This window comes from Eublepharis macularius, chromosome 5 (assembly GCF_028583425.1).
Source record: "Eublepharis macularius isolate TG4126 chromosome 5, MPM_Emac_v1.0, whole genome shotgun sequence".
Taxonomy (NCBI): Eukaryota; Metazoa; Chordata; class Lepidosauria; order Squamata; family Eublepharidae; genus Eublepharis; species Eublepharis macularius.
In genome coordinates, this window is record NC_072794.1 from 73,508,704 (window position 1) to 73,536,111 (window position 27,408).

At 44.7% G+C, this 27,408-nt stretch overlaps 1 protein-coding gene across 3 annotated transcripts in view; it reads right to left on the reverse strand.

Moving 5' to 3' along the window:
• LRRC7 (leucine rich repeat containing 7) overlaps positions 1 to 27,408 on the reverse strand; it is a 234,077-nt gene that overhangs the window by 89,541 nt on the left and 117,128 nt on the right. For all 3 annotated transcript variants that reach the window (XM_054980163.1, XM_054980162.1, XM_054980161.1), the window contains exons 11-12: positions 15,212 to 15,341; positions 11,815 to 11,930 (exon numbers count right to left, since the gene is read on the reverse strand). In XM_054980163.1, coding sequence (XP_054836138.1) covers positions 11,815 to 11,930; positions 15,212 to 15,341 — 246 coding nt within the window. The remainder of the gene's footprint in view (positions 1 to 11,814; positions 11,931 to 15,211; positions 15,342 to 27,408) is intronic.

The window sequence follows — 27,408 nt, forward strand, 5'->3', positions numbered from 1 at the left end:
GGCTCCATCATTAGGAAAGGCAGTCACTGGCGAAATTCACCTTGCCAATGTGGTAGCCGTGACAGAATGGACCGTCTGCCTTCCCCATGCCTCAGGGAAGGAGATTAGGGCTCCCCTATTCAGAAGGGACCTTCCCGACATCTGGGGGAAGGAAGGAGACTTGGACTCCTCTATTTGGACGGAGCTTTCCCCACACCTGGGGGAAGAAATGAGACTTGGACTCCCCTATTTGGAAGGGGCTTCCACACACCTGGGGGAAGGAGATTTGTGCTTCTGAATTCTGAAAGGGCCTTCTCCACACCTGGGTGAAGGAAAAAGACTTGTGCCCCCCTATTCAGAAGGGGCCTTCCCTACACCTTGGGGAGGGGACTTGTGCCCCCCTATTGAGAAGGGGCCTTCACCACATCTGGGAGAAGGAAGGTGACTTGTGCTCCCCTATTCAGAAGAGGCCTTCTGCATGTCTAGGGGAAGGAAGAAGGCTTCTGTTCCTCTATTCGGAAGGGGCCTTCCCCATACCTGGGGGAAGGAAGGAGATTTGGGCTCTCCTATTTGGAAGGGGTCTTCCCCATGTCTGGAAGGAAGGAGACTTGGGCTCCCCTATTCTGAGGACTCTTCCACACACCTGGGGGAAGGAGACTTTGGCTCCCCTACTTGTATGGAGCCTTCCCCACACCTGGGGGAAGGAAGGAGACTTGGCCTCCCCTATTTGAAAAGGGCTTTCTCCATGCATGGGGGAAGGAAGGAGGCTTCTGCTCCTCTATTCAGAAGGGGCCTTCCCCATACCTGGGGGAAGGAAGGAGATTTGGAAGGACTCTTCCCCATGCCCAGGGGAAGAGTATTCTAAGTACCTCACAGGTGCCTACAGCTGGGCCAGGTGATCAAGCAGGTGGGCCAGGTGCTCAAAATAAGAACACTTCCAGCCTTCTATCTTCCAAAAACCCACCTCACCGACATGGTGTCAGCCAAGAAAGAGGTTGGTGGTGTTCTGAGGACGACATTAACCCACCAATGGGTTAATGTGTAGCTAATGCAGAGCCCAGAGTCTGCTTTCCGGATGTGTCATTCCCTAGAACCCACCTCACCGACTTATTGGCAATGAAAGTTTTCTTTCCAACCCTGGTGACAGGTTGTTAAGAGTTCACTTTGGGGGCTGTTTCCACCCCCCACCCCCCAATGGAAAGCAGTGGCGATAGCAAGGGAGTACCATTCCCTCTCAGAAAGAGTGGTGACAGCAACCAAGAATCCACCTCCCCAATGGGCTGGCAGTAGGAAGAAAGACCTCAGCAATGTGGTGGCCATGAGATAAGTATTCCCCACCCCATGTTGAAGCAGAGGCAAGAGAATTTCATTCTCCTTGCCGGGGGAGGGATTTTTCTTCTAAGTAAACGGGCATTGAGCCACAGCCCAGACCCTCCGAGATACTGGTCCTCAGACTCTGGCACTGAAACTGAGACTGAGGAGGGGACTGCTCCCAGTTTAGGATGACTAAGTCTTTCTGCTGGAGGAGGGGACGAAAAGGCAGAAAAGGGAAAGCACACCCCCTGCCAGTGAGAGTGTTGCCATCAATAGCCAGCAGTCAGAATACACCGAGGGCTTGAATGCTACCTAGCCCAAGACCAGATGCAGTGGTGACAGTAGATTGTTCTCTCTACAGATGAGTGGCAGCACTAAGCATAACCCAGCTCCCTGACAGAGAGGGACAGGAGGCATGGGAGCCTCAAAGAAGAAACGCACTGATGTTGAAATGGAACCTGGGCTGGATTTGCATCAACAGTCCGAAAAACCCACCTCTCCAATGGAGCAGAAAGAAACAGATGGATGGATGCCCTCCCCAGCTTGGGGAAAGGCTACTCTAAGTCCTGCTTACGGGTGGCCATCTCTCCCAGGGAACATGAAGGGAGCAGCTGGATGGACGGATGGATGCCTTCCCCCTGGATGGGGAGCAGTGAGCCCTTCAGGACAGTAAAGGAATGCAGTTATGTCCTCCCCTCCCATTGGGGAGGGCTATTCTAAGTCCTTGGATGGAGAGCACTGAGCCCCTCGGGACAGGAAAGCAATGTTTTGGATGCCCATCATTCATGCTGAGGAGTGGTGGCCACTGACAAAACCCACCTCCTGGACACAGCAAGTGACAGATGCCCTGCCTGGGGTCGGGGAGGGTGAAACCAAGTCATCAGGATGGCGACTACCCCCCCCCCAGGACAGGAACACAATGCATGGATGCCCTCCTGGGGTTGGGGAGACACAGTCCCCAGAATGGGGAGCAGTCAGACTCCTAAGTTAGGAAAAGAACAAACAGATGCCTGTCCCTTGTGCTGAAGAGTGGTGGTCACCGGCAACTCCCACCTCGGCAATGTGATGGCAGATGCCTTCCCCACCATCGGAGAGGGCAATTGTAAATGCCCGGGGGAAAGGGCTGTGCAGGACGCCTGCCTTACCCACCTTCCGGGAAGGTTATTCTAAGTTCCCTCCCGGGGAGACGCCAACCATGGGGAATGAAACCTCGATGCAGGTCCGTCCCTCCTATTGAGGAGCAGAGGGCAACATCAAAAGTTACACCCCTTGCTGACAGGGTGCCTGCAATAATGTCCCCCACCCCACCCAGCGGGGACAAGTTCTGAAAATAAGAACCTTTCCTGCAGCCTTGCGGGGAGGGGGTGAGTTCGCACCGGTCATGGATGTGTTTCAGCTGGCCAAAGACACCTCACCGAAGCGGTGATGCTTGTGATGGAAAGAGAACGGATGGATGCCTTCACCACAGATATCTGACCTCAATGGTCTCTGTGACAGAGCACACCTCAGGGGCTGAAACTAGTGTATCTTTCAATGATGACAAGGGACAATTGCTCAAAATAAGAACGTTTCCTGCCTCCCATCAAACAATGCCACCTCACTGACACGGTGCTGCCCACAAAGGATGGATGCCCTTCTCATGTCTGGGGATGGCCATTTTTCTTCCTCTTGCAGGGGGGTCCTATTATCTCCCCTAGCACATGACTGAGACAGAAGGATGCCCCACCAATTGAAAAGAAGTGGCCATCAGAACCCACCTCACTGACAGGGTGGCTGCAACAGAATGGAAGGGAAAGGAAGGGTACCCTCCCCAAGTAACCTGCTTCAAAGGGTTGCTGGGAGGACAAGATGCAGAAGAGTAGCAGTCACACCACCAGATAAAGCCTAGGCAGTTACTGCAGTCTCAAGGCCAAGAATAGCAGAGACAAGGGGTGGGCCATCACTGTACGTTCCAGCCAAAAGCTGTCCAACAAGTCATGTGTTTCCAATGTTTCCTGATACCAGGTTGTCTTGATGGTGCTACCTAGCCCAAGAGCATCCCCTATGACCAGGTGCAGCTTGTGCACCAGGCTGACGATGCCCTCAGTTCCAGTCACATTTAACACTGGTTTTGCACCAACTGCACTGGCTCAGTTGAATTCTGTATCAGGTTCACGGTGTTGATTCTAACCTTTAAAACCCTTAGTTGACTGTGACCAGCATACCTGCGGGGCCACCTCTCACCACATGTTCCCTGGAGGCTGCTTCATCCAGCAGATAAACACCTACTGGTGGTCCCCACCCCAAGGAGGTTAGCCTTGTCTCAACCAGGCCTAGGGCTTTTCTTGGCCCCAACCTGATGGAACTCTCTGTCTGTGTCAAAGCAGGCCCATTCGGACTTATCCTTCCATCGGGCCTGCAAGATGGAGATGTTTCACCAGGCATTTGGTGGTTGAGGCGGGGGGGGGCACCTATGGTATTGTATTGGCCTCCTGCCATGGGGAGGAGGTATATGCCCCCCTTGGGTTCTGTAACATCTGTGACTGGCCACCCGCCCCACAAGTTATTTAGTTTGAGGGGTAGGGCAAAATGTGCATGGCTGTGTTATAATCGATGCGTTTTTAGTATTTATATTGTTGCAAAATTTTATTCTATTTATTGTATATTATAAAATGCTGTGATCTGCTCTGAGCCTGCTTGAGGGCAGAGCGGAATAGAAATCAAATAAATAAATAATAAAAATAAAAATACTTTCTGTTGGCTTCAATCTGTCCTTTGAACACTTGTTTCCACCCTCGGATCCTTTAATTCTGGCACTGAGTATATGGGCTCCACACCCATTACTAGGTGGGCTCTGGGCCAGGATCTGCCTTGAGTAGGACCCGTCCTTTACCACATTGCCAGCAGCTGGCAACATCAGTGAGGATGCAGCATTTATCAAACATGACATATACTAAAAACAATTCTAAGAAGAATTAAGGTTGTATTTTCTTCTCATATAAATTATATTCCAATATCAGTGTACTGCTGCTGTAAAAAAAAATCCAGTTTCTTTTCTGTTAAATGGTTCCACATAGTAAAAAGGCAGAGCAATATAACATGTTCTAATTGGTTCCCAAAAGAAGCAAAGGGATGCTAAATTTAGTTGAAGCTCAATTTTTCACTACCTTTTCCAGTTAAATGAATCAGCTTGTAGCTTTAATTACTGCTAGCCTCCAGAAAATATGGTTTTCAGCATCATATTACTTATAAATTAACCTGAAATATTTAAACTCTACAAGATTCAAATGAAAGAAACAGAAAGAGACTGTCTCAATTTTTTATACAATGCTTTATTTCTATTTTAAGAATTAGATGTAATTTTCATCATTAAAGTTCAGCTTTCAGTCATGAGTCACAATATATCAATTCTCTTATTAGGCCGAGACTTTTGCATATAATAACAGCTAATACTGGCCAAAGATTTAAGGGTAAAGTTCAGTCCCCAAAATGAAGACGTTTTGCTCATGTGTAGGGAAGCAGGCAAAGAAACAATCCACATGCCTGCTCTTGGACCAGATGAATTAACTCTTTCATATCAAATAGTATCAACAACATTATGAAAACTCAGAACTGCCAACAGAAGAGAGCCAGTTTGGTGTAGGGGTTAAGAGTGCAGGACTCTAATCTGGAGAGCCGGGTTTGATTCCCCACTCCTCCCCTTGAAGCCAGCTGGGTGACCTTGGGCTAGTCAGGGCTCTCTGGAGCTCTCTCAGCCCCACCCACCTCACAGGGTGTTTTGATGTGGGGATAATAGCATACTTTGTAAACCGCTTTAAGTGGGCATTAAGTTGTCCTGAAGGACAGTATATAAATCGAATGTTGTTATTGTTATTGTAAAATGGTGCTATAAGTCTGCTCATGGATCTGCTACAAGCTGTACATTCTCACACAGAGGAAGAAGGCACCTTGACATATGTTGTATGACTCCCCAAATTAACTTCTGGAGGCAAGAATCTAGACGCTTCTAAAACTTCCACAGGGAAAAGTTTGCTCTTCTATACTCCATTTCAATGAACAGTAACTGCAGACTACAAAGATGGTCCAGGTTAAATCTGTTCCATGTTCTTCCAGAGGGAACAGTTGGATTCTAATGGGGTCACTGAATGTCCAAAGAATAAGGAGAATTTGGGGGGGGGGCTATGCATTCAAATAGGTCTCCCTCTGAAGATTGTTTCAGTATCAGTCTGTTACTGTGTTACTTTCAAAACCTTTTACTAGTATTGTACCCCAGTTCTTCCTCAATTGGATGATAAACAGCAATGCTAGAGGAAAAAGGAAAGGGTTTCCAAAGATTATACCAGAAACTCAAATCTTTCCTTTCTTGCTAAAGGTTCATTGTTAGGAATGAATGGGATAATTCAGAACATTTACTCAAAAAACTATGGAGCTCTTGCAAGTTTTCCTTAATGGAAGTCTCAGAGCTGAATTAGACAAGATGAATTACACGAGGCTATGCGAGTGTCTAGAATCATGACTGTTCCTACCTGCCTGTGTCCATTTTACCACAAGTGAACACATGTGCTGTAGCCCTAGTCCATGCACGTGTCAGGTAACTGGTGTAGTCGCAGTTGCAAGTGTCCATGGTCATAATCAGTGTGTTGCTATTGCAGAGCATTGATTTTGGGCAGCTTCCATTTCCTTCTCTCCTCTTTTTGCTCTTAGATCCAACTTACACCCACCAAACTATTTTGCTTTTAATCTGTCATGTTTCAAATTCTCCCATTTTCTAGTTGATGCCACCTCCCTACTCCGCCTTCCTGCACCCTCCACTGCCTCTCCATGCAACGTCCTCGGTTGGGATAAGGAGGAGGTGGAAAGAAAGATCATGGCAACATGATTAAGCATTTGAGTAAAAGTTCAGAAACATGCCTAATTCATGAGCCTGAAAAGGACTGGGTGTGGGTACTCATTATCCAGTTCGGCTCAGCAATACAGAGCAAGCTGGGTAAAATTTGGCCATTTCCTATTGGCTGTTGCAAATAGGAAATGTGATTTAGGGCTTTCCATGCGCATGGGGGAGCATTTTAGGGCCAAAGTTTACCAAATTTGCTAGGGACCCATTACTAGCTATTGACTAAAGACCCCCCCCCCCCAAGTTTCATGAAGATTGGACTTCAGGGGGGCATTTTATGGGCTCCCAAAGAAGATGCCCCCAGCCACCTCCAATCTCCATCTTTCCCTATGCTGAAAACTAGGGGAGGTATCTAGGGAGTTGGGGTGGCATTTTGCAAGCAAAATCCACAGATTTTGCACAGGACCTACTACTAACTGACCTCTAAAGACCTCCCACATTTCATGGAGACTGGACCCTGGGAAAGGCATGATCTATGTGATTCTCCAGTTGCTGTCAGTTTTTTTCCTGCAATAGGAACAAATGTGGTGGCTGAGAGCACTTTCTTTGTGGTGTGTGTGTGTGCAAAAATGGCTTCCCAAGGTCCAATCTCCCTGAAATTTGGGGGGCCTTTAGAAGACAGTTAGCAGTAGGTCCCCTGAAAATTTTGTAGATTTATTTTGCAAAATGCCATTCCCATCCCCCTGAATATCCCCCATAGTTTTCCCCATAGGTAATAATGGAGATCGGAGGTGGCTGGGGACAAACAGGTAGGAAAGAATTGATTCTGACTGACAGCAAGAAACTCTGTTATGGCTTCTGAAGTGAGGATTGCCCACCTCCCTTTGCATAGATGCCCCCTCTTCCTGGTGGGCTGAGCTGCAAGATCTCAACAGAGGTGTGGAACTCCTGTTTTTTAGTCCCCCCAGGGTTTTTCCTCTGATATATCCAACTGAATAAACAAGTCTCCCTCTCAGAAAAGCTACAGAGGAAGGTTTGAGCATGCACGAAGAGAAGGTGCATCATAGGATACCATCTATTGTCTAGGAGATATGGGGCAGAAACACGTGCCAGTCTGAGCATGGGATCAAGTGCAGATCGAGTGCAATGTGACCACAATATGCGAGTGAACAGGAAAGCAATGGGGAAACATGTGTAAGTGTGTTCACGTGTTGTGTAATTCATCTTGTGTAGTTTGGCTCTCAGTTACAGAGTTAGCTCTGGGCTATTCTCATGGAGATGAAGTGCTAACAGACCCTGGAGAAAAAAGCCAGGTTGAAGGCTGTAAAGAACATTACTGATTCAGTCATCATGGATGCCACAGCAAATTCCATCTTTGTCATGTCCTCTGCTCACTGCTCTAAAGGATTCTTGTGGATATTCACCCAGATTGCAAGTGTGCACAAGAATAGGGTAAACAAGGTTAGGCATCTATTTCTATGCCAGATTCAAGCTTGGACTGTATGCAGCTCTCTACTGAGGCAATGAAAGTTGCCAGTCATAATTTCTGTCTGAATCACCAGTATGTTGGCAGGCACCCTAAGCCTAAACTATGAAAAATTCCGTTATTTTGGAATCCTCCTTATGTGGATGATGATGATGATGATGATGATGATGATGATGTTCCCTTAAAAAAGTCCTAGTTGAGGCTAGGAATAAGTGGATGGTAACAGTAGTCAGAATAAGCAGAAGTCAGAATAAGCAGATAGTAACAGTAGTCAGGTATGTACATCTATCTCTCTTGTCTCATCAACCCCTCTAGCATTGGGGGATGTTCAGATAGCCATTATGTGCTTCTCAAAGCACGGGTTCCTATTTAATTTTGATGAAAAAGGCAATCAAGAAAGAACTGAAAGTATTGTGCAAATATTACAAGAATTAAAACAATTATAAAAATCTGGTAGCATTTGAGAGGTTAAAAATACAGATTTTATACTTAAAGGAAATACAGTCAGTATACTGCATAATGAAAACTGAATTCATGGTCTTGATGATAATGTCAAAGAGCTACTTAATAAAAACTGGTGATGTAGGATCAAGATACGTGGTACGAAGAAAAACCTTAAAAAGATATCTTAGTTACATATTTAGAGAATTTACTTATAGGCATTCTAGGGGTAGACCACAATGAGTTAGTAATAATAGTTTTGCGAGTTTGCTCAGAGATTGCACACAGCAGGAAAATCTGTACAGACATAATTGTCACCAAAGGGGTGGGTGGGTGTTAGGAACTCAAACTACTGGTATCCTGCACATTTCAGGATGTTTTTCTTTTTCAACTCTGAAGAGAAATAATGATGTTTAGTTTATGAGGATCTAGTATGAGAGCCTGATGGATGCAGTAGCTTCAGAGGGGAGTCCAAGGGGATTTGATGGGAGCAGGTTCTTCAGATATGCTGGTCACAGGCCACGTAGGGCTTTAAAATTCAATGCCAGCACTTTGAACTGAGCCTGGAAACAAACTGGGAGCCAATGTAGATGGAACAAGTCTTAAATGATATGATCTCTACAACCCACTCCAGTTGTTGAGGCTGCAGCAGTCTATATCAACTGTAATTTCTGGACAGTTTTCAAGGGCGGCACCATGTAGTAGTAATCCAATCTAGATATTACCTGAGTGTGTACCACAGGGGCAAGATCTTTCCCACCCAGGAAGTGCCACAGCTGGCTCACCAAGTAAAGCTGGTAAAAGGCACTTCTGGCCACTGCTACCACCTCTTTATTTAACAGGAAGCCCGAGTGCAGCAGCACTCCCAAGCTACAAACCTGCTCCTTTAGTGGGAGTGCAACCCCGTTCAGTATAGGAGATATCCTCATTCCTTCCCTCCCTCCACCAATAGCACATCCGTTTTGTCAGGATTAAGTTTCAGTTTGTTAGCCCATATCCATCCATCCATCCATCCATCCATCCATCCATCCATCCATCCATCTGTCCGTCCATTCATCTTCTGGAAGACACAACCCATCTTGATATTTATATTGAATTGCACCTTTATATGAAAACGTATTGCTGCATTTGTATATTGTTTACTATATTGATTCTGGGAAGCACAGTCACTTTGTACAGGCACTAGAACTTTAAAATTACAGTTGTAGTTGAATATAAACTGGTGATTGAGAAATTCAACCACTAGCACTTTGTACTTTAGGAATTCACGTTTGTACCTTTATTGTATTGCTGGTTTGGTTGTGTTGTAAGATTTATAAATGTTCTTAAGTATTTCTTTGAAGCCAGAATGACCATTTGCTCCCAGTATTATGTTTGTTTGCATTCTTAGAAATGATCAATTACAAACAACACTTCAACATTGGTTGTATTTACAATTCACTGTGATTACTATATGGTTTAATTTACTGCTTTAGTAAGCTTTTCACGGCAATTTTTGGTTTGCTGTTGCTTTCCGTGATTCTCTTGTTTTTAACTCCCCTAAAAAGTCTCCACATCCAGAGGGAGGTGAGCACACTGGCGGCAGCAAGAGGGACAAGGAGACATTTGCCGCAGTCAGGTCCTTCTGACCGCCACTGTCACAATAAGCTCCTTCTCGCCGCCACCAGCATGCTTAGCTTCCTCTAGCTACGGAGTGCTTTGAGGGGAGCAAGAGGAGATGGCAGTGGTGAGAGGGAGCTGAGCAGACTAGGCGAGATGACTAGAGAAATAACTTCTGCCAGGGAGAAGAGGGATTCTCTCCCTCTTCTCCCTGGCAGAGGTTCTTTCTCACTACACTTCCTGTGGAACCTTGTGGGAAACCGATGCGTGTCCTCCGTGCATCAGGCGTCCTGTCTGTTTTGGCTCTTAGTCACAGGAGACCTTTCTAATGAGGACTGAAGTTATCCATCTGCTCAGACTCACAGCCGTGCTTTTGAAGATTGCAAAAAAGCTACTGCCTATTCTGTGTGCCATACCCCAGATTCTGTGTGCCTTACCCCTATGCTTCAGAAGTTTAGTTAAGCTGTGTAAGGATGAAATGTATAGACGGGCTGTTGGCAGTCCATGAGTAGTAGAATTCTCCTGATTTGAAGTTCCTTACTGGAAGATATGCTTGAAGTAGTACACTCTGGGTTGTCAACTCTACCTTGAGGAATTCCTGGAGATTTGGGGGTGGTGCTGGAGAAAGCAGAATTTAAGGAGGGAAGAGATCCTAGTAGAGATGTGATACCATAGAACCCACCCTCCAAAGCTGCTATTTTCTCCAGGGGAACTGATCTCTGCAGTGTGGAGATCAGTTGTAATTCTGGGAAAAGTCCAGGCTCCACCTGGAGGTTGGCAACCATATCTAGAGGAGCTGTTTTGTATTATTCTTGTGGAAATTTCATGTTCTTATATTTGCCAGCTGCTTTGAGTCTATTTTTGCCAGAGAAAAGCAAGCTAAAAATATTGAATAAATAACTTGAATAATATATACTATCAGGGAAAAGGCAATATATTATGGCTTGAGTAATGAATAGAGATGGGCATGAACTGAAATACGAACCAAAGTTCATCATGAACCAGGCCAGTTCGTGGTTCACGAACCAGCGGTTCATCAGAACCCATTTCTGACATACTGCTGCGAACTTTTAGGGTGGTTCGTTTGGTTTGTTTTTTGGTTCATCACTGCAGACAGCCTGGTGCCAATCAATCAGTTTCCTAGGCAATGGGGGTTGGGCTTTCTGCAGACCTTCTGCTGACCCAGAAGTGGTGATTTTCTGGCCCGGAAGCGATGTTTTCATGAACCAAACGAATCAGTTTGCAAACCATGGCAGGTTTGAAAAAGTTCGTGGTTTGTGGTTTGTGAAACATGACGAACCACGAACCGCATGGTTCATTTTTTTCTGGGTTGTGCCCATCTCTAGTAATGAACTGTTACACTAAAAATAGAAATGCTTCTGTGAGAACAGATGTTTGCATCCCATGCAACAAATGAACAGCACCATTTTCCTACAGACTAAACAGAGAGGCATAAAGGCCATTTTGTGTTATTTTATATTTTCTGTGAGACGTCATTGTTTTATGGCCTCTTGCCCATTTAAAAAAAAGCTGGGAGTCACTGGATACCAATATAAGATTTGTATTTAACTTCTGAGCACAATGCAGAAGCAGACTGCAACAAGAGCCAGTTTGGTGTAGTGGTTAAGAATGGCAGGACTCTAATCTGAAGAGCCGGGTTTGAAGCCCTACTCCTCCACTTGAAGCCATCTGGGTGATCTTGGGTCAGTCACAGCTCTTTCAGAGCTCTCTCAGTCCCACCCACCTTACAGGGTGATTGTTGTGAGGATAATAATAACACACTTTGTAAACCACTCTGAGTGGGCATTAAGTTGACCTAAAGGGTGGTATATAAATTGAATGTTGTTGTTGTTGTTGTTGTTGTTGTTGTTGTGACTTTGAGTCATGTCCCAGCATCTTTCTTTTCTTTTACATTTTTGTTTGGTAACCTCCATCCTGAAGAAGAGTTCTGGAGAACATGAAAGCTTGCACATGGTTATGTGACATTTGGTCAATCTTAATAAAGGTATTATGTGTATTATGTGTTCTGGGTTTTTGGATTTTTCTTTTGGACCAGTGCAACTGACAACTTCTTCCATCTCCTAAGGCCTTTCCAGATACACAGCTATGTCTTTTGTGCAGTATGACAATCTGTTCAAAGAATATTGATGTGACATGAAATTTAAGAAGATAAAACCAGTACCTGTTGTCACTCAGATTTAAGACTCTGAGTTTCTGCATTTGACCAATCTCATCTGGGAGAAATTCCAGCTTGTTAGAGCGCAGAGACATAACTGTTATATTCTTACAATTTCCAATCTGTGGGCATCAAAGACAGTTGTTGAAACACTTGCTTTTTCACAGAGGAAGTAAACTGATACAGTATTTAGTACCAGTAAGATAGCAGCCAAAGTGGTACCTCTCATTTTCTATTCTGAGGCCCACAAGAGAGACAGACCTGATAAGAAATGTTACTTTCACCCCTGCTTTCCAGCAACATTGATGGCTTAGTTACTGAATGATACATATTTATTAATTTTAAAGATTTATATCATTCTGCTAGAGTTGGCTTAAAAGAACAAAATTCAACACATTATCCTCAACTATAAAATATGCTAACGATAAAGCATATCACGCAAATAAAAACAGTTCAGATAAAACAAGAATAAAATTACAAACTTAGATTACATACTCTTATTTCTTGCATTGTCTAATGCAACCCTGTCCATTAACTAATAAAGCTGAGATTGTTCTTATATACCCTTTATAATTTGCGGGATGAATCTGATGCTGCATCTGACAAAGAGAACTGTGATTCTCGAAAGCTTATGCTACAGTAAAGTTGGTTAGTCTTAAAGGTGCTACTGGACTCTATTCAATGAGATGAAAAAGCCTTCTATTGAATTCTTATCCTACCCTTTCTCCCAGGAGCTCACAGTAGTGTACGTGGTTCTTCCCTCTTCTATTTAGTCCATATCCAGTATGGTAGGCTAAGCTTAGAAAGGGTTACTGGTGTAAGGCAACTCAATGAACTTCATGACTGAACAGAGATTTAAACCTGGATCTCCCCAATATAACTGACACTACACCACACTGTACGTGTGCATTCTCTGTAGTGGCCCCCACCCTATGGAACAGCCTATCCGAAGATGTCAGGAAAGCCCCCACTTCCCTGGCTATTTGCAAATGCTGCAAAACTGGATTATTCAAGAGGGCTTTTTTACTCAGATAGGAGGGCTGTACTGTAAGGGGGTAGTTTCAAAGAGATGCTTCAATAAAGAGATAGGAATTATAGACTTCACTGCTATGTGCTACTATGTACCCCTGTTGCCTTATTTCCTATCTGTTGCTTTAAGTATGTGCTACTATGTACTATCTGTTGCTTTAAGTATGATACTACTCGGTAGTTCTGTTATTTAATGTCAGTCTTATAATTGCTTATGCTTTGTTTCAGCATTTCTTCAACTCTGTATTGGATTTTTGCTGATGTTACGTCTTTGCAAATTTATATTTATATACTCTATGGCATTTTTATTGAAATTTCCTTGATATTGTCTGTACTAATCTCACACCATATAATCCGCCTTGAGACTGTGTGAGAAAGGTAGACTATAAGTGACATAAATAAAATAAATAAAAATAAAATAATCTGCAAGTGAAATAGAACTTCAGATTGCAACCAAGATCTTGCTTACCTGAATACTCCTCTGTGCCAATTTTTTTTTTAAAAAACCCTCCTTGCACACAGAATATCGGCATTTCATGGAGGTGAACATTACATAAGAACCATTCTCTATTGCAAGTACAGTGTAATCTTCTTCAAAGTTACTCCAATCAGAACTCATTGTACAGTGACTGGACTGCATTAGTAATTTACTATATGGAAGAATTTTTTTGCATGAAGAAGCATTGTGAGTGTCCATGAGAAGTCCAAAGTAGCACAGCCCACAGACAGGTTTACCTGTCACAGACTACAGATCACAAACAGTGCAATCCTATGGAGAGTTACTCCAGTCTAAGACCACTGACTTCAATGGGCTTAGATTGGAGTAACTCACCATAGGATTGCACTGTAAATGTTTAAAAATAGGATGTTTACCTGTTGGATTTTTAAAAATACCACAGAACATTCTAAAGATACCACTCTTACAATCCTAAACAGAGTTACTCCAGAGTTCAATGGACTGAGACTTGAGTAACTGCTTAGGACGGCACTATTAATGTTTACTTCCTCCAAGTGCTCTTCACTTCACAAACATACTGATACATGGGGCCTCAGATCAAGCCTTTCAGAAATTAGTACAGTCAATATCAAGGAAATTTCAGAAATCTGTAGCAGAGAAGGTAGGTATGATATCTGATTACACAATCAAATATAATAATCAATTGGAAAAACCTACTTATTTTCTTTTTTATGGCCTCTGTACTGTCCTACATCTGGAAATTTGTTTCCTTACTTTTAGCTGTGTACACAAGTAATGGCAGAAAGTAGTCAACTATAGTGCTTTCCCTATAGAAATTTCTGTAAGGCCTGGACTTACAGATTAAGGTGGGAAATGCTATAGCACCTGTCCCTCCAGACAGCATTCATAACTTTGTCAAGGGAAACACAGCATGGAACTCCCTTCCTATATGTACACCTATGATGCCCAAGTTCCATGTTTATGGTCACCCTTCCCATATGGTTTACACCTTCTGAACCTGCTAGTGGTGTAAGAGAAACACAGAAAGAACTCTAATAGTCAAACTACATGTGAATAGGGGTCCTGTAACTTCAGTCACTGACATGAAATTTAGATACCTTCACCAGGCAAAACAAGCTAATGGTCTGTAAGTGTTTTGATCTTGCCTTTTTTCCCCACTGGGGGTTAAAGCATACCGGTCAGGGACATGACATGGTCATGAAATCTCCATTCAAGATACTTGCAAAATGGTGACATAGTCTCCACCATATTTATTAAACACTGTGGGCCAAACTTCACTTGGCATTGAGAGTACATGTTATCATCTGTCATACATAGGACCAGAATGAGAATACTTCCCTTCAAAAAAGTGACAGCCTGGCTTGGGCAGGATCTAACCATGCACATACTTGGGATTACCAGCAACAAAATAGATTCTGGGATGAGTTTAATGGGCCTTTTACTCCAAATATTTGTGGTGGTTGAGGAGGTCCAGAACAAAAAATTGACCTCTTCAGAAATAAGCTCAGATCTCATTAACAACGTTAAGGTCGGTAGGATGAAGTGAGGGGGGAATGAAATCAACCTGTTTTTCTAAGTGGATCTGATTTTGTAGAAGTCTGTCACCCACCTACCCCGCGCTGTAGTTTTCCTCTGTGTGGCCTTGTAAACCTAAGAATGATCTTTCCAAAAGTGGGGAAATGGAGTTTTCCATGTATGGAGAGGCGAGAGACACTTTCCATTATTCCTGTATAAAGCAGAACATTGAAAAAGCTGCTTCCAGGACAGAAAACAGAAGAAAAGGGGAGGGAAGGTAAATATGCACTAACAGAGCCCAAAATGTTCCCTCTAGCCCTTTGTTCTGTTATCCAGTGGGAATTTAATTTGGATAAGTTATATTCTATAATTAATCCTTACTTCTCTGGGCAGTTCAGACAAGAAATTTTCATCCACAGCCAAGGTCCGCAGACTGTGCAGGTAGCCAATGGTGGGAGGTAGAGACTCCAGTTCATTACAGCTGCAGTCAAATTCTTCTAATAATGATAAACTGAAATGTTAAATACAGTTGTTAGTCTACTTCACAATTTTATCAATTATCAATCTGATTGCTTTTAATCATTTAACATTCTCCCTTTTGCAAATTATGTAAAACAGAATTCTCCAGGAGAGCATTTTTATAAAGGAAATATAGCTATATTATAACAGAATGCTTCAGGAAAACGTGCTTCTACGTATCTAATACCATGTTCTGCATTGTGTAATATGTTTAAAATTTATGCTCTGTTCAGAAGAGCTTTTTTTTCAAATTTCTGCAACCCTAGTCCTACCACATTGCTTATTAGATGCATTGGCCACCAGACTCACCTGGGGGTCAGGATGCTGCCGATGGGCAGGGAGGGGGACAGGGCATGGTGACTGTCAGGTCCAGTGTATATCTAAACTGTACTGACTCCATTTTCTAATGCTTCTAGTGTTTAAGTGCTTTCTTCCCAGGTGCACCAGTTCCCAGGCAGCATTCCCACCGGAGGAGACTGTTTTGTCTAACACCGTTCCACCAAGCATTGGCCTTGAAGGAGAGCAGCTTCCCAGGACTGAGCGATGTTGTTTTGAGAACTGTGGGGGGAGGCTAATCCAGATGGGTATTGTTACTCTGTACCTTATGCTTGCTCTTCATTGGTAACAATGATCATGTACCATCCTGAGTCTCCTATTCAGGACAGTGGACTATAATGGACCTTTTCTGCAGTAAAGTTTCCTTTTTCAAACAATGGACTTGTGTTTGCTTCTAAAGGGAATTCTGTAGTGAGAGCCTTATCTAGCCACAGTCTGACATTTTGTTACCAATCATGCCTGAGTCGGGCCCAGCGGAATCCAAGGTTGTCCCGGACAGGGATCCTTTGTTTGATCCGTATGCGTCTCCCGACAATCAACCAGTGCAAGCCCAAGACTCCCAGGAGCTGGGACCAGCCGGGAACGGGAACGGAGCCTCCACTTCTACCCCGCCTCTCATCGACCTCGGTACTGAAGGGGCAAGGCCGAAGGCGACCGCTCTCCCCTTGATCTCGTTACCCACCCCGTCGGCGTGGGGAGCCAGACCCCGAGAAACGAGAGAGCGCCGGGCCGGTGGACTCCATCCTCGAGTTTCGATGGACGGGCGCCGAAGCCTAGAAACCGTCCCTGAGCTAGATAGCAGCCAACCATGGCGATATTGGAACAGGACGTTCGAACAAACGGAGGGGGACACATCCCACCGCGGCGCCCTGAGTTGGGATTATTCAGAACTTGCTCCGTGGAAAGAGCCAACGGAAGTTCCTGAACAAAGTTGGGTGCAGATGCAAAGTCGCACCCATGCCGTAGATTCCGGCATCTCGGCAGTGACGGGCCTGGCCAAGGGAATTCTAGCAGCGAGATCGCGAATCGTTCAAGGAGACCCTCCGCCTTGGGGCCCCTTTTCCCCGGTGAGTGCAACGGATGGAGGTTCCATGATGGAGCAACCGGGGCCAAGTCGAATGCAACAGTTAGAAGCTAGACTGATGGATATGGAAGAAAGTTTGGCTCATGCCATTCACCTAATCTCTGCAATGGGAGCAGGAGAGAGACTGTCACCGGAGGAGATGGCGGTGCAGATAGCTACCCTCCAAAGTGTCATCTCGTATCCAGTGGAGGGAGTCCAGCAACGGTCGTCACCTACGGGAGAGGGGGACGCCTACCCTGGCGAATCGGGAGAACAGCCCAAGGAATTTCCCAAACAGCACGAAATTCCACCGAGAGGGGATACCCCGGTTGAGCCGCCTGGAGAAACTCCAACCGAACCTCCTAACTCGGGAGGGGACCTGCCGCCAGACGAGACTCCCGTTGAGCGGCCTACAGAAGGGGAAGAAAAGCCAAGCGAGACACCGGTGATACCCCCTCATACTTCTTCAACAACGGTCCGGCCGGACCAATCGGAAGAGCACCCGGCTCCATCCGAGGAGGGAGCTCCTCGTCAACCCCGGGAAACTGTCCCCGTCGGGCAAACTCCAGGGGACGGTCTACCGGCGCCGCGAGACCAGCCTTTGCTTCCCAGAATAACGACGCCTGGAGGGGCAAGCCCGCGCGGCCTTCCACCCATCCGGCCTTCGCCGCTGCGGCCCCTCCCGCCTCGACCGCAGGCCATACCGTTGCAGCAGCCACAGGATCAGCCCGTCTTACCACCCCCGAATCAACCGGGAAGACCCACACCACTACGACATCACCAACCCCCTCCTCCGCGGCAGATCCCCGCTCAACCACACCAGCCTCCTCCACCTCGACAGCTACCACCAACGCCTCCCGTGTTACCAGCCCAACCAAGACCGCAAACACCTGCTCGCCCGCCTCTGCAGCCTCCGGCCCAACCGAGACCTTCTCAACGTCGTGGCTCAAGGTAAGATCTTTACAAAATTAGACTTAAAAGATGCTTACTTCCACGTCCGTATCAAGGCAGGGGATGAGTGGAAAACCGCGTTTAATACGCCCCTCGGACAATATGAATACCTAGTTATGCCCTTTGGATTGACGGGAGCCCCGTCTGTATTTATGTCCATGATAAACGAAGTTCTGCACGAATTCCTGTACAAAGGGGTGGTGGTGTACCTTGATGATGTTTTAATTTATTCAGACACAGAGGAAGAACATATTCAAATGGTACAAAAGGTCCTGGCCACCTTGATGAATAATAAACTGCCCATCAAGTTGTCCAAATGTGAATTCCATAAAACCGAACTCACTTACCTTGGGTATTGCATCTCCCCAGAGGGTTTAAAAATGGATCCAGCCAAAATACAAGCGATCCAAGAATGGCAAACACCCACCACCCGTAAAGAACTGCAATCCTTCCTGGGTTTTGCCAACTTCTATAGAGACTTTATAGCAAATTTCGCCCAAATCACGCTCCCCTTAACAGAACTGCTGAAAACAAAAGATAAAGGGGACCAAGCTAAAAAACCCTCCTCCAAACTACAATGGACCCCCGATTGCCAAACTGCTTTCGAATGCCTAAAAAAGCAATTTGTAACGGAACCCATCCTCTCCCACCCCAACGAACAATCCCCTTTCATAGTGCAAGTCGACGCCAGCGATACGGCAATAGGGGGAGTTTTACTGCAGAAGGGGGAGGATGGAAGATTGCGGCCTTGTGCGTTCTTGTCTAGAAAATTTTCGGAGGCGGAAAGGAATTGGAATGTGTGGGAGAAGGAGGCTTTTGCAGTAAAAGCAGCCCTTACTAACTGGAGACATTGGCTGGAGGGGGCGCGATACCCTTTCGAGGTCTGGACAGATCATAAAAATCTGGAGGCCCTCCGAAGCCCACGCAGACTGAATGCCAAGCAATTGCGATGGGCGGAATTCTTTTCCAAATTCAACTTCACTCTAAATTATCTCCCGGGCAAAACTAACTTTTTGGCGGACGCCCTATCGCGCATGCCCCAACATAAGAGCAAACGGGAGGAGACTGTCGACACGGTCTTCTCGCCTACGCAACTTGGGGGCGTGGTGACTACTCGCAGTCGTGCCAAGCTGCCCCTCCCGGCCAACCAGGAGTGGAAATCGAAACTTAAAAGTGAAGTGGAAAAGGAGGGGGATAAAGCTCCGCGAAACAAACTGACCCAATCCCCACAAGGGGATTGGCTAGCTGGGAGCAAGTTTTATGTCCCAGACAGCCTCAGGCTGGAGGTCTTGCAGCGCTGTCATGATGCTCCCACTGCTGGTCATTATGGGTATCTGAAAACATTGCACCTAGTCCAAAGGCAATTCTGGTGGCCGGGCATGCGCAAAGACATTTCCCAATATGTTAGTTCCTGCCCCGTTTGCCTCAGCGCCAAAACCAGAAAAGGAAAACCTCCGGGTCTCCTGCAACCATTGGAAACGCCAAACAGACCTTGGGAAATAATATCTATGGACTTTATCACTGATCTACCTATTTCAAAAGGACATAATTGTATTTTAGTCGTGGTAGATCTGTTCTCCAAACAAGCTCATTTTATTCCCTGTACTGCTATACCCTCCGCTCGAAAACTAGCGGATTTGTTTTTGAAACACATCGTAAAATTACATTCTTTTCCGTCCAAGGTGATTTCGGATCGCGGCGGACAGTTCGTTGCCAACTTCTGGCGGGAGCTTTTGAGAATGTTGAATATTGAGCAAGGTATCAGCTCAAGCCACCACCCACAAACCGACGGACAATCCGAAAAAACAAACCAGATACTAGAACAGTTCCTTCGTTGCTACATTAATTTTCTATAAGATAATTGGGTGGACCTTCTCCCTCTAGCCGAATTCTCATATAACAACAGTGTACACGCTTCAACTGGAGAGGCCCCTTTCAAAATTGTCTATGGAGCTCACTTCAATCCCTTCCCGTTGGACGCTCCCCCTCTCCATTCCTCTAAATTGCCAGATGTATCTTCGTGGTGGGGGGAGGCGGCGCAACAGTGGACTCTTATTAAAAAACACCTTGAAAAAGCCAAACTGGATTACAAAAAATACGCAGATCGCCATCGTGTGGCCGAATGGGATTTACAACCTGGAGATCATGTGTATATTTCCACAAAGAACCTGAAACTAGCTCAGACAAGCCGCAAACTCGCTCTGAAATTCCTGGGACCTTTTCCTGTGCGCAAGATAATAAATAAAGTGACTGTTGCTGTAACTTTGCCCAAGAACTTGCGCCATGTTCATGACACGTTCCATGTCAGTCTTTTAAAGAGAGCTCTCACCGATGACAAATGGCACATCAAAGCTCCACCCATTCCAACTTTAATTGACGACCAAATACACTATGAGGTACAACAAATTTTGGACTCTAAACTCAAGCGAAATCAGCTTTTTTACCTCATTAGATGGAAGGACTTTGATTCTGGTTACGATGAATGGGTGAACTCTGCACATGTTCATGCTCCTAGATTAACCAAAGCTTTTCATGCTCGCTACCCATATAAACCAGGGGGGGATCTGTTTTAAGGGGGGCAGAATGTCAGGTCCAGTGTATATCTAAACTGTACTGACTCCATTTTCTAATGCTTCTAGTGTTTAAGTGCTTTCTTCCCAGGTGCACCAGTTCCCAGGCAGCATTCCCACCGGAGGAGACTGTTTTGTCTAACACCGTTCCACCAAGCATTGGCCTTGAAGGAGAGCAGCTTCCCAGGACTGAGCGATGTTGTTTTGAGAACTGTGGGGGGAGGCTAATCCAGATGGGTATTGTTACTCTGTACCTTATGCTTGCTCTTCATTGGTAACAATGATCATGTACCATCCTGAGTCTCCTATTCAGGACAGTGGACTATAATGGACCTTTTCTGCAGTAAAGTTTCCTTTTTCAAACAATGGACTTGTGTTTGCTTCTAAAGGGAATTCTGTAGTGAGAGCCTTATCTAGCCACAGTCTGACAGTGACCACCATGTTGAAGGACTCATCCAGCTTTCCTTGGGTGGGCCCATGGCCAATTAGTTTGAAATCCCCAGCTGCCCTATCAGGAGCAGTTGAAGGTGAGCCGGTGGGGGGCAGGGTCGGGGTCTGGACCTCAAGGACACAGTTTTCCCTCTGGTCCGGCAGCCAGGTACTTAAGAAGTTGCGGGCCCCATCCCTCCGCACTTTGCTCTTGCCGGCAAATCCCACCCACCTCTCCCTTTTGCATATTCATTAGTTTCTTTCATCACAACTTTGTGTTGTTTGTCATTGGATTGGATCCCTTTTGAGGGTAGGCAGAGTCCAGGCTTCCTGTGTGACCAGGCTCCCGGTTAAGGGGATTCCTGTAAGGAATCTTGGGAGTGAGTTATGGAGGTGTATGCCCAGTTCGGGGGCTCCCAGGGCATACTCACTCCCAGGTGGCAGGGGAATCACACAGGGGTGTACACCCATGTGAGCTCCCCCTTAATGTCACTCCTTGGTTCCCCCTCTCAGCTGCAGTCTGGGAGGGTTAGGGTCATCAGCTGGCAGGCGAGTCAGCCGATGTTTTAGAATCCGACCCACATGCATCGCCAATGCTCCTTTATGCTGCACTCAATAAAGTTGTGGCCAGTTTTCATTCCAGCTAATGTGTGTGTCTGAATTTGTCACCTTGCCTCCTCCCCTTCCTCAGCCTCAGTCCTAGACTGCAACTATAATCCTGTTGATTGCATTAGTATACACTGTGTAGTCCACCTTGAGTCTCAGTGAGAAAGGCTGACTACAAGTAAAGTAAAGTAAAGTAAAGTAAAGTAAAGTAAAGTAAAGTAAAGTAAAGTAAAGTAAAGTAAAGTAAAGTAAAGTAAAGTAAAGTAAAGTACCTTTGCAAACTGTAAACAAACATAAAGGCTGTAACTATGATTCATGGTTTTGAGAGTTTCACTATAAAGATATATTAAAAAGGACATAATATATTAAAAAGGACATGGCACCAGCCCAAGAAGTGCTGGCTTTATGCCCTCACTGGCAGCAGGGGTGACTGCCCTCATGAGAGGAGGCGCGTGGTGACAAGGCACGTGCAGCCCTATTTAAGGGGCTGGGGGATGATCTGGCCAGGGAGGAAGTGCCCAGATCCATTCCCTCACGTAAAGGGCAGGCCGAGCAGGATAGGAGGGGTAAGGTGCTGTGTAGCCACCTCTCCTCCCTCTCTGTGGGCAAAGGAAAGAGGGTAGAGTGTCACCGGGTGGACTTGAGGTGATGGGGGCTTGACAATCTTGCCCCCCCACAGTGCAGTCAATGGCAGTGATAGGCTGCAGTTTGGTTGACTCACCCCTTGACACCTTCCTCCAAGAAATCCAGAGCAGCATATATATTATCTGCCCCCTCCCTAATATTGTTCTCGCAACAACCTTATGAAGTAGGTGAGGCCGAGCCATATCTTTCCTTTCCCATTACAACTATGAATGGGAACAACATCATCTATTTAGGGGGCTGGGGGATGATCTGGCCAGGGAGGAAGTGCCCAGATCCATTCTATAAATGACCAAGATCCCATTCTTTTTCTTAGAAGCTCAATGGCAACAATGTAATGAGTGCTTGCTAAAGCCTTCAGTATTTTTTCTTCAGATATTAAAGAGTCTAAAACTACCAGCAGCCCCTCTACAACCCACAACCCATCTGGTTTCCCATACTTTTTAAGAAGCTAACTACTAGACCATATTAGTCTGGAGGACTTAAGTTTGTCATCCTTTTGAGACCCACACAGTGATTAATGAAGTGGGCTGGAAGCAGAACAGCTGAAAGCTTTGTTAGACTTTGGATGTATGCTTACAGCTGCCAAGCTGTCATTCAAGCCAGTAGAAGTGATAATTTCCAAAGGAAACATTCAGACAAATTGGCCCAGATTCACTTTAAGCTCATGCTGACAGAAGCAGATGCAGACCCTAGGTGAATGTATTTTAGCATACCACATTGCAGAGCTATCATGTCACACTTGCCGTCCAAAAACTCTACAGCCAGATCAGAGGTAGAATTATTTAATGTAATTCCCTTAGTGAAAATGCCACAAAAGATGGTGATTTCAATGGCACTTACTCTGGTGTGATGCTAAATGCCAATGCAATGTTATTTAAAACCTTTTAATTATTCTTAAATTTGCAAATTTCATTAATTGCTTAATACTAAAACTATTAGAATTTCAGTTACCTATCCTAACGTCCAAGGAAGCCAACAAGTACAAAGTTCAATGTATTTGATTGGTGGTGAAATTAATATTTGCAATGGCAAATAATTATAAAGAATGAGTTAACAACAAGTGGGGGACCAGCAAGGGGAATCATGTTTTCCTTCTGCATCATGTCCTCCTCTCTTCCCTGTCCCACAGCCTCTCCACTTTCCCTGCTTCCTTTTCTCCTTCCCACCTGCCTTTATCTGTCCCCGTCTTCACCTTTCCCTCTTGCACCCCAGGCAGCCTCTCCCCTATGGTTCAGCTGCATGGTTCCAGCTGAGCCAGGCCCAATTGTATTGTGGGGAACCTGCAGGACTTGTGCGGGGTATTTCACCTTTCTCTGCATCCCCTTCCCCATACTATTTCCTCTTTCTCTCCTCCTGGCAGCCGCCATATGCTCACCTTTCCCTACGTTCTTTGCTCCTTCAAATCCATTAAACAACATACCTGTTATCTGTCCCACATATCTATATCTACTAATTTATTTCATTTATATAATGCCTTTCTCCACAGTGGGGACCCAAAGCGGCTTACATCATTCTCCTTGCCTCCATATTATCCTCACAACAACCCTAAGAGGAAGGTTAGGATGAGAGTCTGTCACTGGACCAAAGTCACCCAATGAGCTTCCACAGCATAGTGCCAATTCGAATCTGGGTCTACCACATCCTACTCTGAAACTCTAACCACTACACTACACTGTCTTTAAGGGGGGGCTGCTGCAAGTCATGTGGTATCAAGTCATGTAATGGTTGTTTCTGAACCTGGTCCCAATGAATCCTTCCTCAAAGACCCAAACAGCCCTGGTGTCATGTCTGAGCCCCATCCATGCCAATTTTGATTCTATTCTGCTGAACAAAAAGTATCCTGTTATAACTCAATATCACTTTGCTAGTGTCATAACTATTTCTTTCTCAGGCTTTCACAGGTGTTTATCTGTTGGACTGTAACAGCTTCCAGTGTTTATGACCTTATGTTCCTTCCCAGAATTTGCTATGTCTTGTTTTCTAGTAGCTCAAGTTGATATCACAAATATGTAGAACATTCTCACACCAGGAGAGTGCCAAAGCTTTGTTTATGGTTGGGAGGGAGGAAAGGAGCAAACTCAAATGTTAAAAGAGAAGTTTCTCTCATATGATGTTATTCCTATCAACTTCTACTCTTGCTGCTTAGAGGTCTATCTGGCTTCTAAGTAGCCCTATGGACCTGTATATGGAAATGATCTGAATAAAAGCCATTTGACCAAGAACTCGTGTCTTACTGCAATGGTCCAGGGATCTATCTGCTGTATCCTGTCATCCATAGTCTGAAACTTGGAAGGGACCCTACCCATCTTTTCCTGACAGAACCCCACCCATCTTTTCCTGACAGAAACCAAGCCTGCAATACTGACCTAACTGTTACTTGTTTGCCTAGCAACAGCAACTGAGGGCACCTGGTTAAAGCTACAGGTGCTCCTTTAACCATTTTGGTTTTTTTTTTAAAGAAATCAATTTTTCTTAGATTTCAATTTTTTCTACAAACTTGGTACATTTTTCAGGTATATAGTGTTACAGGCAAACACGTGTCCTGAACTGCTTCTAGGCCAGACTCAGAAAAGAAGCAGCCAGCAGAGTCCTGTGAGGATGGTGAACTAAAATCGTTTATTCGAAGAAACGGAAGAGAATAGGTAGAGTGTAAAGCCCCTCAGAATCCAAGTGCTCTTCTGGGTTTCAAAGGCATTACGTGAACTTTTATCAACTCATGTTCATTAACAGAAATTATACATTCAACAAATAATTGGTTAAGCAGGTTGCGTACACATATGACCTGGCATTGGTCAATTGGTTCATTACAATTAGGAGGTTGTCCATCTTCTCAATTAACTTTTAGCAATTGTCTATTATATCAAAGAACAAACATTCCTTCTCTGGCACCTGTGGTATCAATAAAGTAACTATCCTACAGCTGGATGCCATTCCCAAGGCCGGCAGTTTGTCTGTTCCCATCCCTTAAGGACAAGAGTCCTTTGTTACTCTGTCCCACATGGTGATATGGTTCCTAGGAGGATGTGATCCTCCTAATATTCTTGAACCAGAGGTTTTGATTTGTTACCATCAGCATAAGCAAGTCCCCAATATGCAGCACAAGTTTGGCAAGGAAACATTGAAGACAGTTTAAGCTAATGCTAATACTCTGACTTCTTGAGGTTTGAATGTATCTAATCTCCTGAGACTTGGCAGAGACCAGGCAGAAAGGCAGAACGGACAATTAAAAGTTGTTCTTTCTTCTATCTCTGGAATATGCTTTCAGTTTTACAGCCAGCTCAGGCAGAAATGTAAGGCTAGAGAAATAGAAACAAAGGGCCCTTTTTCTTGTGTCTGGTACAGAGAATTAGACTAATAATCATGTACATCAAAACAATATTAAAATTAATGTTCTTTCTAGTCTATATCTTTCTAGTACTATATCTATTGTTGCATATATCTCTCTCAGGTATCCTGAGGGTTCCTCCTTACTACTAAAACTGGGGCGGATTTGTTTGCATCCTACAATAGGAAGACCTGTCTTGTCCATGACTCCAGTCCCCAGATTTAAGTATTCACAGATCAGGGCCACTTCACTATTAGTATATAAGATATTTGAACATCAGTACAATACTTAAAATATTATGGATTTCACTACTACTCAAACAGAGATTTTTGAGTGTTCTTATATGGATATTATATATAGCTCTTTAAAATGTTTTAGTTTCATACTTTCAACATGAAGGTTCTCAAATCAGCTTACAATAGCCAGTAAAAAAAAATTAAAGCAATAATACTATAAACAATTTAACAAACAACACTATTATAGTAAATTTATATAGTATACATAGTAGTAAGGTCAAATTTGATAAGCTGCTAGAAGATCCATGAATGAATTTTTAGAGCATTTAAAACTGCTGAATAGGTAGGGTTGTCAGCTCTTAATTGGGAATTCCTGGAGAGTTGGGGGTAGAGCCTGGGGAAGGAGATGTTTGGCTAGGCGAGGGACCTTAGTGGGGTGTAATGCCACAGAGTCCACCCTTAAAAGATACCATTTTCTCCAGAGGAACTGATCACTGTAGTTGGGAAATCAGTTGTAATTCTGGGAGCTAGCCACGCCTCACCTGGAGGTTGGCAACCCTAAGAATAGGCAACATGGAGCGCAATTTCAATCTGGGCCAGTGGGAGAGGCAGTAGGATATGTAACTATTTTCTCCACGCCTCTTTCTCAACTGCAAATGTCTTCTCAGAGTTTCTATTTGTCCCCACTGAGGGGAACATAAAGATTAGAGCAAGTAACTGTTCCAAGGAATCATTTGAGATCTGGAAAATAGCACTGGAAGGATGGGTTAATCTAAACCAGAAGCCCTAAACTAAATCAGGGTTCCCATGGTTGCAATTAGTACACAAGACCTTTTCATAGATTTTGTCTGGTTTGACTCTTAAAGCTGTAAGAACAATGGATGCCTTTGGCTTTAGAAAAGAATGCTCACTCTTGCAGGAAGTCTGCCTCTCCATATTAATCCTGTGGCACTGCTTCACTTGCCCTCCCTGGATGCCACACAGTGGATAAGGCAATAGTGCCTCAAGAACCTTCTTCACTGCTGTGACAACCTCCTCACCTGCCCACAGCAGCCACCAGTAGGATAGGGAGTAGGTAGAGTCCCCATCCATGGACATGAAAACTGGCCCAAGGTCATTAGCATGCTTAGGACTGAGGAAAAATTCTCCCGTAGTTAGATTTGCTTGAGCTTCTGGTTGCATTCTGTCACCCACCTACCCCACCCTGTGGTTGTTCCTCTGTGTGGTAGATTTGCTTGAGCTTCTTGATGCATTCTTAAATATCATTTGTGCTGAGGGGAAGTCAAATGCAACATTTGTAGAGTCCTAGGGTTCATTTGCAAGCATTCTCACTAAGCAAAATCCAAACAGGCTTTTCTTCTCGGAGCCTGGAATCCTGTGTCAAATGCCAATGATTGGCTGGCACATATGTACTATCCCCCTCCCATGCCCTCATCCACCCTTTGAAGTCCACCCTTTAAAAAACAGTTAATGATTTATTTTAATTAATAAAGTGATGAGAGGATACATACACACGGGTAAAAATATACTAGCAAGCAGCCCATGAGGACAGGAGCAGGACTGACGACTAAACCTCTCCCATGTTTATCCATTGTTCAAATGACAAAGCTAAGAGGGAACCAGGCTGACACCACAAAATCTACCGTGTGTTCACTTGACATCTATCTTCACCCTTATGCAAGTTTGAATGATCATCTCAACAGTTTGTGACAAAAGTCCTGGACAGTTAAAACTGAGGACAAGTTACAGTATTTTGCAATATTTCCGGCATGTTTGCTGATTTCAAAAATAACCTGAATTCTAACTTATTCGCTGTGTAAACCAACTTATGGAGACCCCTGCTGGGTTTTCAAGGCAAGAAACTAACAGAGGTAGTTTGCCATTGTCTTCCTTTGCAT